Consider the following 12,574-nt stretch of genomic DNA (forward strand, 5'->3'; position numbering starts at 1 on the left):
CCCCTGTGGAGCTCTGTTGACTTCAGGGAGGTTTTCAAGTGTGCACGTAAATTCCCTTGCCAGGAGCCTACCGTCAGACTGGAGCCATGGGAACCTTCTCTCTTTCTAGACCTAAGCCCCCAGGTTTCTCTAGCTTTTTGGACTCACACTTTGAAAAGAACTATCTAGAATAGCTAGAAAATAAGCAGGCAAACAAACAGAAAAAGATTAAAGTCACAGCACAGGCTTCATACTGGGCAGCCCCATGCCAGTCAGTCGTTTCTGCAGGGGAATTAATCTATTATCCAAATACAAGCAGGAATTTAGTGATCGCCATCACTTCAGTAAACAGACACACAATGCAAGATATACACATCAACCTGCAATCAACATCTTCATGCCAACTTATTGACAAACTCATGAGAAAATCCTGTGGAATATTTTTTTCAGAAATTATTCTGAATTTAAGGACTGATTTCATGGGCAAGTGAACAGCAAGATCAGCAAATTTAGTCTGGAAGCTGGGTTTCTGCAAAGTCATCACTAAAGAACAAATCACATTTTGTGCACAGAGCCTGCATCCGTAATCATGTGAAAAAAGAAAACAACTTTGCTCCATGGTAAAGAAATTGGGATTATTCATGGGTGCACATTTATACCTGGTTCCTCTACCCACCCGTACCGGGTGCAAGGGTAAACATGCTTGCAGTGGATCAAGGTTAAAATACGTTGCACCAATCTTTGGAATGCAGGCCAAATTTCAACTCAGTTTGGATTCAGTGATAATTTCATCAGCTTGTTGGCATGACAGGAAAGCACACTATCAGATTGTAAAAGTCACCTAAATTTATGTAGATATTATTGTGTCTTTGATTGCTTACATCCTAAATTTCCATGATAAATCAATTAAAAATAGCACTGTCCATACAACAGGCTTTCTGACATTAAACCATTAAAACTGATACTCTAGATGTGATAAAAGCCTTTTAACAGAACTTCAGTGTTATAAAAGTATGTGAAAAGTGGTTTTCTATTAGCTTGCACATGACATTTATTCTCTTACCCTCCCTGTCTTTTGAAATACAGCACAACTCTTAACCTGATCATCATCAATACGCAGCTCAAAGAACACAGGCATTTATGTAATGTTTTGGAGTATCTTACGTGTGTTGGAAGGTACAGGTCATACACAGATCCAGAGTCCACATCAATAGCATGAAAGCCTACTAGTGAGCCATATATGACTTTCAATCTTTGTCCATTTTCAACGGTCAGGTCAACTGACAGTGGTTTGTGATGAAGTGAGGTAAAGGACTGGAAAAAGAAAAATACACTGTGTAACACAATAAAGCTGCTGGCTTACAGATCTACATATATGATCTTATGAACTTTCAAAACTCAAAAGTTAGCTATTTTTGTTAAACAGTATGTTAAATTTAAGGAGGTAAGTAGCCATCGTCTACTGTGTTGCAGGGAAAGCGGAATAATTCCCTTGGGTTTTAAAACCCACCAGATTCTAGAAGTGCACTAAGCAAAACTCAGCCTGAGTACCATTCATGTTCAATTTCCTCCTTCTTTGAGGGAAATTGGCATCAATTTTGTGAACTCAAATGTACGTTTTGGCACAGTGCTGAAACAAGTCGTTCACCTCTAACAGAATCATGACTGTGACAGTTTTATGCCTGCCACCTCCCGGGCATGTCAATTGAGCTACGTTTTCTTTAAAAGAATACTCCTTTTATCTTTAACTAGAAATAACTTACACAAAGCAACAAAAAGCCAAAGCAAAGAGTAGATGAGAGACGGTGCTCCATCTGAACCAGAGTGCGATTTCACTTACCTTAAAAGCCATGAATTTGTGATAAGGCTTTGGAGCCCAAGCATAAACTTCCACTGAGTTTTTCAAAGCAATTACAAGGAATTTGATTCTCTCATATTTTACTGTAATATAAGAAGAACAATTCCTTAGGTACCAGACAGACACTTGAATCAAAGACCACCTCATCATATGAAATAATTTTAAGGGACTACTTGTTGAGGTAGACATTATCCAGCAAGAGAGACTAATGGATTCTGGACATCAATGTTTTAACACCACCGATGACAATACTTTGACTGAAAACCTATAGTTCATTTATTCTTAGTAAAGCCACACGACTGTTGACAACATTTACATACTGTTTTTCATAAGATTTATGACAAAAATCCCAAGTTATTTTACTAGTCGGAAAAAAAGGTTTTGACCCTGCCCCTAAACCAACCTACTTTTTTGTTGGTGAACACACACCAACACTGCTGGTTGCGAACAAGCTACTTTTGGAGGAACGGAGGCTGTCCGCTGAACAATTCAGTTACACTGCAGGATGAATTTTCATTTCACTGTTTGTGTGTGGGGTGAAATCCCCATGTGCTAGTGTGGGTGAAGGACTCTCATGTTTCGGAGGTGAGTAAGCATTTAAGAGATGAGTAACTTCCCTAAGTTGATTAAGGTCACATTGGCCAATTGAGAATAAATGAAAAAATCATGCACTGAAAATTAAGGCCACTCTGTACAATGTGTTTTCTCCCTCTGCCAGAGAGAAGCATTTGCTTTGGAAACAGAACATATACACCCCTCATTTTATATTCAGTTTGCTTGGCAGGGATTTTTAAAAGATGCAGGTGTTACATTACTGAAATAAGGTTTAGTTTTGGTGGGAGAAGCCTTTGCCGCTTACAAAAGGAGCAATTCCACTTGCCAAACACACAGCAGGGTGTGAAGAGTGGATAAGGATGGACACTGCTCAGAAAATCTCAGAGAGACAGAGAAAGAAAAACAAAACTGCACTCCACCAAAATGCAGAGCAGCACCATCCTCCTGTTCTCTTCTACCTGGACAAATGGCTGTAAAACCAAAAGTCAAGGTACAGGAAGCTTCACCAGGAGAAAAACAGCAGCAGCTGTTTTGTCAAAGCAGTAAGAGTGACTCGTCATATGTAAACACAGAAGTTCCTACCAAATGCTTGCCTGATTTTAACATAACTTTTACTTGTTTTTAAAAACCACACCAAACCCAAAGAAAAGCAACTGAACTGGAAGATGCGGGTGCTTAACAATGCACATCTGTTTCTTATTCTTTCTTGGATTTAGCCCTTGTCACTTTTAGAGCTGTGAAATAGAAAGGCAGAAAGATGTCAAGCAAGTAAGAGCCAGCGACCTTGCTGCCTCCCGCACTCCTGTGTATCATTTCTCTACTTAGCTTTGGAAAAAGTGCCACCTTCATACACCATCTTTCACCAACGCAAATCTTTGTCTGTACATCACATGCCCTCATGCAGTTAAGTGACAGGAACTATCACAATACTGATTCATATCCAAGAATGAACGGCCCAAAAGCCAAATAAAAGCAAAATGCTTTCTGAATTGCTGTGGTACTATTTCCAGTGTGTAAGTTTAAACAAAGGTATACTTCAGTCTTTTATGATCTAGAAACGGGGATGAACTATAGTGCATCCAATCTGATCTACTGATGGACATTCTACAAATAAGATTTACTAGCATTTTAATAGTCCAGTTTCTTAGCAGCTACTCAGGGCCAGAAGCGAAGCTGAATAGCATAGAGGTGGAAAACATCAATCTAATTAAAACGTTAAGTAGCTACAGAGCTGTTAAACTGTTGACTGAGCAATAGACCCAGGCTGGCACTCCCTTCTTCCAGCCATCACAGGGCATACCCATAACTGCTGCAAGAAGAGATGGTACCTGAAATGACAGGAGCAAAGCATCTATCATGTAAAACAAGGAGGTTTGAAAGAACTCTGAGATCTTGAAACAGAGCTGAAATAAAACGCTGGTGTCAGAAGACACAAAAGAATGGTAAAGCAGCTCTCCAAGGTGAAAACAGAGCCCTTACCGACTTTGTAGTGCACACAGCCCTCCAGGTCACCCACAGACACCCAGCCTTGCCGCTTCTCCACCTCTGGATCATTGCGCAGAATTTTATTTCTCAGCCATGATAAGTAGTACACCCTCAGCTTATTCTTCTTCCCTGAAAAAACAAACCACCTGCTTTAACTCACTGAAATACAAACTCTCCCACACTTACAGAAAGGCAGTTTTGTGACCTTGAGTACAGCGGGTCTTTGAGCCTCATCAACATGAGAGAAGTGTGCAGCAGCAGAGAGGAAAAGCCCTGTGGGATGGTAACACACAGGAGGGAACTGGAACATGAGCAATCCTGTGGCATTTGGCACCTTATGACTCAAGCTTCATGCAAGACTTTCATACCCAAGTAAAATTCTTCCCTCAGGCCGAAGAACAGGGTCCATAGAGATACATGTTTTATCAGTAATAATGACACTATCTGGCATTTACTCTTTGACACGAAGAAAGGAACACAGTTATGGCCTACAATGGCCATTTTGAATGAATTACTCATTTAGTTCTAATTAATGGGCAATCTTCATGACAAGTAGCTGTTTCCTTTTGTATGCCTTTCCAGGTGAGAATTACTTTGTCATCTTTCATCTCAGTGTTTCTGTCCCTTTAGTTCATCAGTACATAGGGTCAACAGCAGCCTGGGATCACAGGTTAGTCTAAAGAGAAGGACTGTGTCATATAATCAACTGGGCCTGTCAATATTGGACAAACAGCTCTCACCATTGCCTACCACGATGAGTGTGGATTGAAGCAAGGAGCTGCCATTCCTTGCTGGACCTACATCTCTGCCCTTGTTATGGACTAAGTGTCCTTCAAGGCCACTGTCATCCATGGAAAATAAGAGTCTCGGTACCTTGCAGGGCAGAATCCAAGCTGTTTGTCAGCAGAGGCTGCAGATGCTTCTTTATTTAACGTTTTCACAGTGCTTTTCATAGATGCTTTCACAATGTAGATAACTTTCATGTTAATGCTCATAGATCTTTTTGAACATCATATTTGAAAAATCATGGCAGTCAGGTGAAGTTCCTGATGACTGGAAAAAGGGAAATATAACCCCCGTTTTCAAGAAGGGGAAAATGGATGACCCAAGGAACTACAGAGCAGTCAGTCTCACCTCTGTGCCTGGCAAAACCTTGGAGCAGATGCTCCTGGAAAGCATGCTTAGGCACATGAAAAACAACAAGGTGCTTGGTGACAGCCAGCATGGCTTCACTAAGGGGACATCCTGTTCTATGATGGGGCTACAGAACTGATGAACAGGGGTGGAGCAGTTGATGTCATCTACCTGGACTTGTGCAAAGTGTTCAACACTGTCCCACATGACATCCTTGTCTCTAAATTGGAGAGACATCAATTTGATGGATGGACCACTCAGTGGATAAAGAACTGGCTGGATGGCTGCACACAAAGAGTTGTGGTCAGTGGCTCAATGTCCAGTTGGAGACCAGTAACGAGTGGTGTCCCTCAGGGATCGGTGTTGGGACCGGTCTTGCTCAACATCTTCGTCACTGACATGGACAGTGGGATTGAGTGCTCCCCCAGCAAGTTTGCCGATGACACCAAGCTGTGTGGTTCAGTTGATACCCTGGAGGGAAGGAATGCCATCCAGAGGGACCTTGACACACTTGTGAGGTGGGCTGATGCCAACCTCATGAAGTTCAACCATGACAAGTGCAAGGTCCTACACCTGGGTTGGGGCAATCCCAGGCACAGCTACAGGTTGGGCAGAGAAAAGATTCAGAGCAGCCCTGCAGAGAAGGACTTGGGGGTGTTGGTCGATGAGAAACTGAACAGGAGCCGGCTTCAGTGTGTGCTTGCAGCCCAGAAACCAGCTGTGTGCAGGGCTGCATCAAAAGGAGCGTGACCAGCAGGTGGAAGGAGGTGATCCTGCCCCTCTACTCTGCTCTCATGAGACCTCACTTGCAGTATTGTGTACAGTTCTGGCGTCCTCAACATAAGAATAACATGGAGCTGTTGGAACGAGGATGATCAGGGGCTGGAGCACCTTAACTATTACAACCTTAACTATTCTATGATTCTATTAACACAGAATGAGGTTATTTAATGATCTTTTAGTAGGATTGCACTTAGAGAGATGCTAACCCATCACAGAAACAAGCAGAGTGATGAACTATAACTTGCCTAGAACCAGTTCATTTTAAGGATATGAAACACTTTGCATTTACAACAAAACATTTTACACATTAACCAGGTACTGAAGTATCCTAAAGCCTCTCTGAAGTGAGAATGTAAATGTTAAAAATTCAGGAGAGTTTTCCTATTAACAAGAATAACTGTCCTGTGATTTTCTCTAAGAGGAAATTCCTCAACCTAGTTTATAACCTAATTCTTTTTTTTTAATAGCTTCCAACCCCAATGCAGGTCAGATACTTTTAGACACTGAACTAACCTGATATAGTAATTAGCACATTAAGTCCTTCAAGAACATCCATTTGCTGGAATCGTCTCCTAGTAATCAGTGAATACACTCTTCCTTGTCCACTTCTGTCCAGCAGCCATAATCCATTCTCTGTTCCCACCAGTAAATTGACTCCTGTTGATACATGGGGAAAAAACACTGCATAAATCACCTAATGATTCAGAAGCCACTGAGTGCTCACTCTTTTGAGAACCAGTTCTTGTTTAGTCTCACTTAACAGTAGTTGATGATTTCTCTGTTGCTATGTGGATGACTTCCCAGAAACACGAAAAAAGGACCTCACCATTACAGTCTTCACCCAGCAGAACACTTACATGCTCATGTAACTTGAAAGATGAATAGTTCTGCTGAAGTCAATCTTGATTTAAACTAAAAGGAAAATGCTTTGCGAACTTGAACTTCTCAAAAGCCCCAGTCTGGCACCACTCCTCTGGCCACACAGGAAATCCAACTAAACCACCTAAGAGTCTCTACCAATAAAAACAACTCCCTCTTTCTCCAATACAATACTCAAAACACAGGACCAAACCTGTGGGAGGAAGGGCTGCTGCTACAAGAAAGAACAGTGGTTGTTTGAAAAGTCTGTGTTTTGCCAGAATGCTCTCAAATGCCAAATTAAAGGAGTGAATCCAACTGCTCCCAAGGAAGCAAAGGCTCCAGTGGGTTGCTCACATCAGAGGATGTAAAAAACTGTGGCTGGTATGACAGCTATGTTTCCTAATCAACAGCTTCTAAAGAAATGATATGAAGTGTCCTGCTGTAACAAGCAACCTCCTCTACTAGCAATGCTCTGATGCTCAAAGTACTTGGTGCTCTTCAGCCTCAACATACATTTAATTACAGACCTTGACACACAGCTCTGTTCTTAATCTAAAATCTTGGACTCCTGCAAACTTACATTACACAAAGTCTGTGAAGCTGTACACTGGAAATCTACATTTCCTTTGGATTATGCTTCGTTCACTTCATTCATTTTCTATTCCAGACTCAAAAAGTGAGGAGGATTAAAAGGCTGGGTGAATCCCATAGAATACATCTGTTCTGAAGTAGAAGGATGGTCAAAACAACTCAAGAGCTAGTGTGAGACTGGGACAAGGTCTATAGTTATTGAAAACTAGCCTGACTACGCTCACCTGGGTTTTACACTGTGTGAGGCTGACTCTGTATAAAGGGTGATCCAGTGAGGTTCCAAGTAAGCACTGACAGCCAGAACGTGAGGGAACCAAGCTTTTGGAAAGACTGGTGCCAACCTGCTTCAGATTCTTGGAATACCTACCAAATGCCAGCAAAAGTCTGCAGGTTTGGATTGTTCACACAAGGTCAAAGGCTTAGTGTGATCAGCTGCTCTTGCATGCAGCTGAGACAGAAGTAACTATCATGAGCCGCATAAGCTACTGAAACGTTTGCAACTTATGGCTCTTCCAATGAGTGCACTTTCATTTTGGTGCCTCATTTTCTCATTCTCATGCACAAAATCCTTTGCAACTGTAAGTCATCTCTTTGCTATTTTCTACCAGGAAGGCAGTGTCACGTGAGTGACGCAAGCATCTACCCCGTGATCTGCTCCAGGACTTCCTGACAAGAGAAGTGCAACACAACTGTGAAATCTGCCTGGCACATGCTGCCAGCCTCTCCTGCTGCTGCCTCCCCTCCACAGGCATGCCCAAGTACTTCTGAGCTTACCCCACAAGGCAGCACAAAGGACCTCCGAATTGAATTTCTTCTTGTATTTACGGATTTCTGGACTGTCACTCTGGGGGCGAATATTCGTTGGGTTGACATTGACAATGGAGCCCTTCCGTGCATTTTCTCTCCTGACAGGCTCAGGTTTTGCACTAGATGCTAGAATGAAAGACACATGCAATTATGAAAAATGCAAGTGTTTGGCTACATCTCACCTGCTTATGGCAGGATGAAAGAAAACTGGGAGGGATGAGAAAACACCTCAGGAGCATTTCATAGCCAGAGGAAAAAAAAACCAAACAAAACACCACACATCTGGAAAATTCCTCAGGCATTCTTGAGTAAGCACTGTGGTGACATGGCAGCAGAGTTCTGGAGAAAGGCTAAAAGCATCTCAATGGAAATTCATAGTGATGCAGAATTCCAGTTTCTGGAGATGTTACTGACAGCTTCCATTTTCAAGCAATATGCCCTGCCCACTCCAAACCAACCAGGAAACCCCTAAACCCCGGGATACTCACGAGAACTACAGGAAGGTCCTACTGGACTGGTGGGAGGGGTGATTGGCAGAAGTCTAGGATCTATGAATGAAGTAAATGATGTTGTAGAGGATGTACTGCTCTTTGAAGGTGTGCTTTCAGTGCATGGAGTCTACAATGAAAAACAAGAGCTGCTTCAGGAAGATGATGCTAGGGGAGCAGACAGCACAGAGCAGTACGGTGCCTCTGAGGTTAGGAAGAAATGGCATGTGGCATACTCAGGCATGATGAACAGTTCTAAAGCAATAGGTACAGATTCAGTGACAAAAGAGGAGGCCTGAGCAGGGAGTTGTGTTGGGATGCTTAGCCAGGCACAGTACCGCACTGAAATAACCAGTACCCAGAAGAAGAGCATGTCAATCACTTCCTGCTCAAATCTCTTTACTGCAAGGAGGGCACTATTGCCTCAAGTAAGGCAGTTTAGGACACAACCCCTGACAGAGCTGTTTATTTGCCTTCAGTGACACACTTCAAGAGATGACTGTGCTTACAGCAGTGTTAAAGTCCCTTTGGGGCTCCCTTTGGTGCACTCCTATCTGACATATGGGTGGAAGAAAGCCACAGTCAATGAGCAGAGGCAGAGTGCTGTGTTGCTGACATGACAGGTAAAGGACCAGAGGGCACAAGCCCCCTTCTAGCTTGTGTAAAAGGGGAGGAAAAAAGGAAGGAAAGAAAAACGAGCAGAGAGAGAGATGGAGGCAAACAAGTGGAACAATGAAATATGTACAGAAGCTCAAGATTTCTAATCCATCCCCTAGATAAAACTGTTAAGGAAAAGAAGGGATGTGGTAAAAAAACTCCATCATAAAAAGAGACAGGATAGATGGACTTAAAAGGGACTTGATCTCAGGATCCTAAGGGCTGAAAGGCAATGATGGTACAACTGATTCAATCTGTAATTTATCTCTTACCTTATTCAGAGGTTTCTTCTGAGGTTCCTGGCTGGTCAGTGGCACTTTTGGTGGGTTCACAGAGGAGTCTGAAATCTGGCTTTGCTGAAGGAGGTCTGGCAGGAGATAGTTCTGGTTGTTTATGCTCCAGAGGCCTTCTTGGGTGCTAGAAATTTGCTTCCCTAAAATTGGATCCTGCACATGAGAACATACAGTTAAATTCTACATTTAGCATATGTCCAATTCAACTCCTGTTCATCAGACTCATTATTCATTATTTATTGCATATGGGGAGAGGGTGCTCTACATGATGCATCGTATAAAGACAAACCCTATGGAAAAGTTAAATTAAAGTCAATAAATACAAGTTTGTGGCAAACACCTGAGATATCAACACTGGGTTCCCACTTCTGAAGTTTTCCATGAATGTTCCCCATTTACATTACCATGACAGGTAAAGAAGCAACTTCATCCTCAGAGACACTTGAGACAGAATTAAATTACTTGTCCTAACGTTACAGATCTGACCTCTGCCTGCCACAGGCAGAGGTACATCTTGGTTCTTGGCCTGTATTTAGTGAAAAGTCCCTTACCATTCCTTGCATTGCTACTTTCCATTTGCTGAGTTATGAAACCTTATTCTAGAATGATGATATTCGATTGCATCTAGTATCAGCATTTCCAGTACAATGATGTTTGGTGCTGCAACCTCCTTACAGGATCTCACCTTAGCTTCAAGGAAATACTTGTAAGCTATGTAAGGTTGAGGCACCACACAAGCTGTCTCCCCAGCAGCACAAAGTACAGAGTCAGAGGTTGGTTTCTGGGAATACATGGCCAAAAAGCTTTAAAAAGAAGAAAGATGGGATGTATGAAACAAGTGGTGTCCCAGATTGCGAGGACAGTGATCGGTCAGGGTACCTGAACACCACTGGCACTGGAACATAGAGTGACAGGAGACAAGCACTACACTACAGGACTGCTCCTGAATTACACTGAAGCAAAAAGCACTAAACTCAAGCAGCTTCTGGCTGGCTGAATTCAAGGCAAGTCTGTGCATTGTACTGACTTTGATAAACAGCCTCCTGAAATTGGATCAGCTTTTCTGAATGCTGGCCAAAATATGGGGGTGGGGAGTTAGAGAAAACTATCTCATTCTAAATAAGACATTTGCCTTTTAAAAGCCAAGTAATTAACTAAAAAAATCAAATTCATGCTCAAAGTATTTTACAGTTTAATTTAGATATAAAAACCCAAACCAAAACATACACATCTTTGTTTGAGATTAGGGAATCAAGCCAGCATGGGGTTTTTTTGTTCAGTTTTGAGTCAGATTCAGCTAAGCTGAACCAAACCCCCATTTGAATCATTTGGGCAATCAGTGGTTGGGAAGTCCAACCACTTCAAACCAGTTCATGCTGATGGCCAGCGAAAGGAATGCTTCCAACCTTAACTATTCTATGATTCTAAGGAGTCACTGAGACTCATGATGGCTGTGGTTGGTACAACAGATAGGGGAAAACGGACAGGAGTCTCCATGAGAAGAAGGGAGAAGACTGGAAGGCAGAGACCTTTGTGAGGAGGGGTGGCAGTCATCCCTCTGTTTCCCTCCTGCAATGTCCTCCCCCAAACCCACCAGAAATTGTGGCCTCCATTCTTTTCCAACCTCCCTAATCCTCAAGTCTGGGCCCCCAAAACCCCATCTTTCTCCTTTCCCTCAAGCAACCTATTTCCAGTGCCCAGATACCGGAGGAAAGGGGAAACACCAGAGTGGTTCTGCCACAAAGAAAAGGAAAAAAGCAAAAACCAAAACTAAACCAAACCAAAAAACCCAAACTGGCTCATGCCCCGTTTAAAATTACTTCTCCAAAGCAGGGTCTTTCCTCCTCAAGGACGGTGAGACAAAGGCAAAGCAGGACTCCTTCCTCAGTCAGGAAGGATGCCCCTCTGGTCTGAAGTTCAGAAGTCACACCAGAGATAAAGAAAATTTCTTTTTGTTCCCAGCCCTGCCACAGCTCACAAAAGCAGCTCTGAGGAAAACACTGGCTTCATGGCAATTTGTTTTCTCTGTCTGTGAAACGAGAGTACGCTGAGTAATACATGAGAAGTGCTCTGATGCAGAGTGCAAGTCTTATTACTATAATTTTTTACAGTTTCCAACCACAAAGAACATTGTTCTGTTTTGTCTGTATTCATCTCTTCTGCACTAATATCTTTTTACGGGGGAAAATTCCCATGACTTAAAGTCTCTACTAGAAACTACAGATAAGAAGGAACCACAATATGACATAGCAGAAGACATTTTTTGCTAAGCTATCGAGGAGAAATCAAGTGTTTTCCCTCTCTTCTGGTAATATTTTAAGTAGTAAGAGATCATCCTCTAAACTGATATCAAAAATGTCAAGATTTTAAAACCCAGCTACAATGCACATCACCAATAATCCACAGCACTGCTTTATGCAACCTGCCCAGTGCCTTCAAGAAATATGTTGACATCAGAAACTACTACCAGGTCAATAACAAGGACAAATAAAGAAGTGCAATTTCATACCTAAATGTGAGCATTTTTACAGAAAGCACAAAATCTGAAACTATGCATTTTTTCAAGGTTTATAGCTATAATTTGCAATGACAGAGCAGGACTTCAGAGTGAAAATGCTGCTGAGGAGAAAAGGATACAGCATTTATCATGCACATTAATGATCTGACTCCCCCCCAGTGTACCCACCCCCTTACAAATGGCCAAATTACCTTCTGTTCTCCAATGATGCTTTGGGGTTTCAGTTCAATTCCGTCTGGTACTCTTGTCCTTGAGAAATCTGCCACTCTGCTGCTTAGCAGTTGCCTGGTAACAAACTCCAATTAATGAGCAGAACTACTCTGGGGGGCTGGGGAGAGCCAACCCCTCCCACCCAAAAGTAAAAAAACCCATGTATACACATTCAAAAGTGAGCATCATTAACATTCACTGCTTACACTTACAGGTTCTTGAAAAAGAAGCAAGCTGATGAGTGTGTGGATGTGACTGAACAGACTTGAGCTCAAAGACCACTCAACAGAGCAGGAAGCTCTTCTCCACCTCAATGGAGAGCATCCCTTTATGTCCCTGCATTTCATCCATCATT

The 12,574-nt window shown here is 42.4% G+C and overlaps 1 protein-coding gene across 2 annotated transcripts in view; it reads right to left on the reverse strand.

Annotated features, from left to right (window-relative positions):
* The window catches only part of NRK (Nik related kinase), a 107,038-nt gene that overhangs the window by 14,899 nt on the left and 79,565 nt on the right, over positions 1 to 12,574 (reverse strand). For both annotated transcript variants that reach the window (XM_057425168.1, XM_057425167.1), the window contains exons 21-28: positions 12,201 to 12,294; positions 9,471 to 9,644; positions 8,542 to 8,671; positions 8,021 to 8,179; positions 6,308 to 6,451; positions 3,872 to 4,006; positions 1,820 to 1,920; positions 1,144 to 1,293 (exon numbers count right to left, since the gene is read on the reverse strand). In XM_057425168.1, the coding sequence (XP_057281151.1) occupies positions 1,144 to 1,293; positions 1,820 to 1,920; positions 3,872 to 4,006; positions 6,308 to 6,451; positions 8,021 to 8,179; positions 8,542 to 8,671; positions 9,471 to 9,644; positions 12,201 to 12,294 (1,087 nt within the window). The remainder of the gene's footprint in view (positions 1 to 1,143; positions 1,294 to 1,819; positions 1,921 to 3,871; positions 4,007 to 6,307; positions 6,452 to 8,020; positions 8,180 to 8,541; positions 8,672 to 9,470; positions 9,645 to 12,200; positions 12,295 to 12,574) is intronic.

The sequence above is a fragment of the Pezoporus wallicus genome, unplaced genomic scaffold (assembly GCF_028554395.1).
Source record: "Pezoporus wallicus isolate ANWC-B61680 ecotype Strahan unplaced genomic scaffold, APGP_CSIRO_Pwel_v1 scaffold_6445, whole genome shotgun sequence".
In the NCBI taxonomy this organism is placed as follows: Eukaryota; Metazoa; Chordata; class Aves; order Psittaciformes; family Psittacidae; genus Pezoporus; species Pezoporus wallicus.